A 2,209-nucleotide genomic window follows, 5' to 3' on the forward strand; every position below is an offset into this window, starting at 1 on the left:
CTCTATAGAGTGAATCAGGTACAGGTTGACTCTATAGAGTGAATCAGGTACAGGTTGGCTCTATAGAGTGAATCAGCTACAGGTGAGTGGAATCTCTGGCCATCAAGGACAATCTCTCAATTCACCTGAAAACCAGCAGTATTGCAGACCTTAAATCTTGAAATTGAGCATCTCAGACGTCCCTCTGAATTTTCAGCTAACAGACACTAGAGTGAGATACAATTTTGACTGGCAGTCAGGTAATGACTAGGCACAGACAGGAAAGCCTGTTAACCAATGTGTGCTCTTCGTCACCTTTACAGTTCCCTCATTCATACTTCCTAATATCTTACAGAACATCACCTTTAAAGGGTGATTTCACAATTTTTCTACTTCATATTCATAATCTCCAACATCAAAATGTGTAAATGGCAAGACATAACCTTTAAAGGGAAATATTGCAATTTACTCCCAAACATTGCCTGTTCATTGCCTGCACATAATTGGTTAAAATCACGAAACACACTAGATGTCATYAGAAACACTTATCTTCCTCTATCTTTTTGACTACAAAACATAGAAAGGTGTCATTTTAACATATGTTGATGTTGGGATGGTGCTGGAGATTATGAATATGGAGTAGAACATTTTTGAAATGTACCTTAAACATCACTTTTAAGAATGGTATGTGGTGAATTCTAATCCATTTTGTTTTAGGGTTTTAGGGATACCAGAATAATCAACAAGCCTGTCAATATTATTTACAAAGTGCCAAACAAATATCTGTATTATGAGTGTGTAACTTTCCGGCTGAGTATTTGTATAATTTTCTGCTTCAATGACTTTGTTTGCAAGCCGTAGATAATTGGATTCAAATTAGCAGGGACGACATGAAATAGAACGTAAGCCAGTTTTCTCAGATATGGATAGTCTGGAAAGCGATGCAGTATGATGGTTAGAAACCCACTCCACAGCATAATGAGATACAGTACCAGGTGGCTTGCACAGGTCTGCAACGCTCTGTTGTTCAGCTCTTTGCTTTTCTTGGTCCAGCAAATCACAGCAATCCTGAAATAAGTGACAGCGATGCTTCCCATTGAGGAAGTAAAGAGCAGCACAGTGAAAAAGAGTCCATAAATGTTGTTGATTGAAACGTTCTCACAGGATAGCTTGAACAATGATGCATTGTCACAATAAGCATTCTGAATGATTGAACTGCAGCGGGAAAGCCTTATGGTGAGACCCAGGAGGACAGACACTAACACAAGGGAAGCCCCCCAAGCAGACACAGACAACATAACTAAAGTTTTGGTTGTCATTATGGACGTGTACCTTAATGGGTAACATATGGCCACATACCTGTCAAAAGCCATAATGATCAGTATCATATGTGAGGCTGATCCAAACGTGTGACTSAAAAAGGCCTGAGCAACACATTGGCTGTACGTGATAAACCTCTCAGTTGAAACAATGTCAGCCATGAGGCGAGGCAACAAGACAGTGTTGCCAATCAGATCATTTACAGACAGGTTACAGAAGAGGATATACATTGGTTGGTGCAAGCTTCTCTCTGTGATGATGGCGACCAGGACTCCAATGTTAGACACAAGGAGGGCGAGATAGACAAACAGCAAGGAGAAAAAAATTGGATACATGAATGTCTGTGGCAATTGAAAACCCTGAATGTGAAGGATATGGCTTGGTAATGACATGTTGTCGTCCATCCTGTTAGCAATGCAGTGCAAACCTGTAAAAAAAGGACAGAAATATAAATAAAAATGATCATTTGTTATAATTGTAAATACAAGTTTTAAATGAAGATATACTACACATGCTGTTTGTATCCTCTTTTTTCAAATCTGCTGCTAGGAATTTTGAATACCCTATATAAACACATTTGACAGAGTGAGTAAGAATACCGCAGCATTAACAGCTGTAGTCAGTCAAGAGGAAAACCTGTATACAGGCAGTCCTCAAAAGCCACACTTGTACCTTGCTGAAGAGGGTATGAATCCTGCCACAGGTATCGGCCAGATCCTTTTTATCTAAAACACTCCCCCATCAKTTCTCATCCTTCATTTTATGTCAACAATGATGAGGTAAGTCAAATGGTCACATGTGGATTTTCATGTCATAGTCTCAAGAGCTATAGCTAGGCAGATTGTTATGACAACTCCTCTTGAGAAGGAAATTGTTATACATTTATAATGTTTAAAATATTGTGTGAGCG

At 39.1% G+C, this 2,209-nt stretch overlaps 1 protein-coding gene across 1 annotated transcript; it reads right to left on the bottom strand.

Annotated features, from left to right (window-relative positions):
* Nucleotides 1-767: 767 nt before the first annotated feature.
* On the bottom strand, nt 768-1,703 carry LOC111982748 (olfactory receptor 52E4-like). The gene has a single exon (XM_070433899.1). The coding sequence runs from the start codon at nt 1,701-1,703 to the stop codon at nt 768-770; it is 936 nt and encodes a 311-aa protein (XP_070290000.1).
* Between the last annotated feature and the right edge of the window lie 506 nt (nt 1,704-2,209).

The sequence above is a fragment of the Salvelinus sp. IW2-2015 genome, linkage group LG22 (assembly GCF_002910315.2).
Source record: "Salvelinus sp. IW2-2015 linkage group LG22, ASM291031v2, whole genome shotgun sequence".
Lineage (NCBI taxonomy): Eukaryota > Metazoa > Chordata > Actinopteri > Salmoniformes > Salmonidae > Salvelinus > Salvelinus sp. IW2-2015.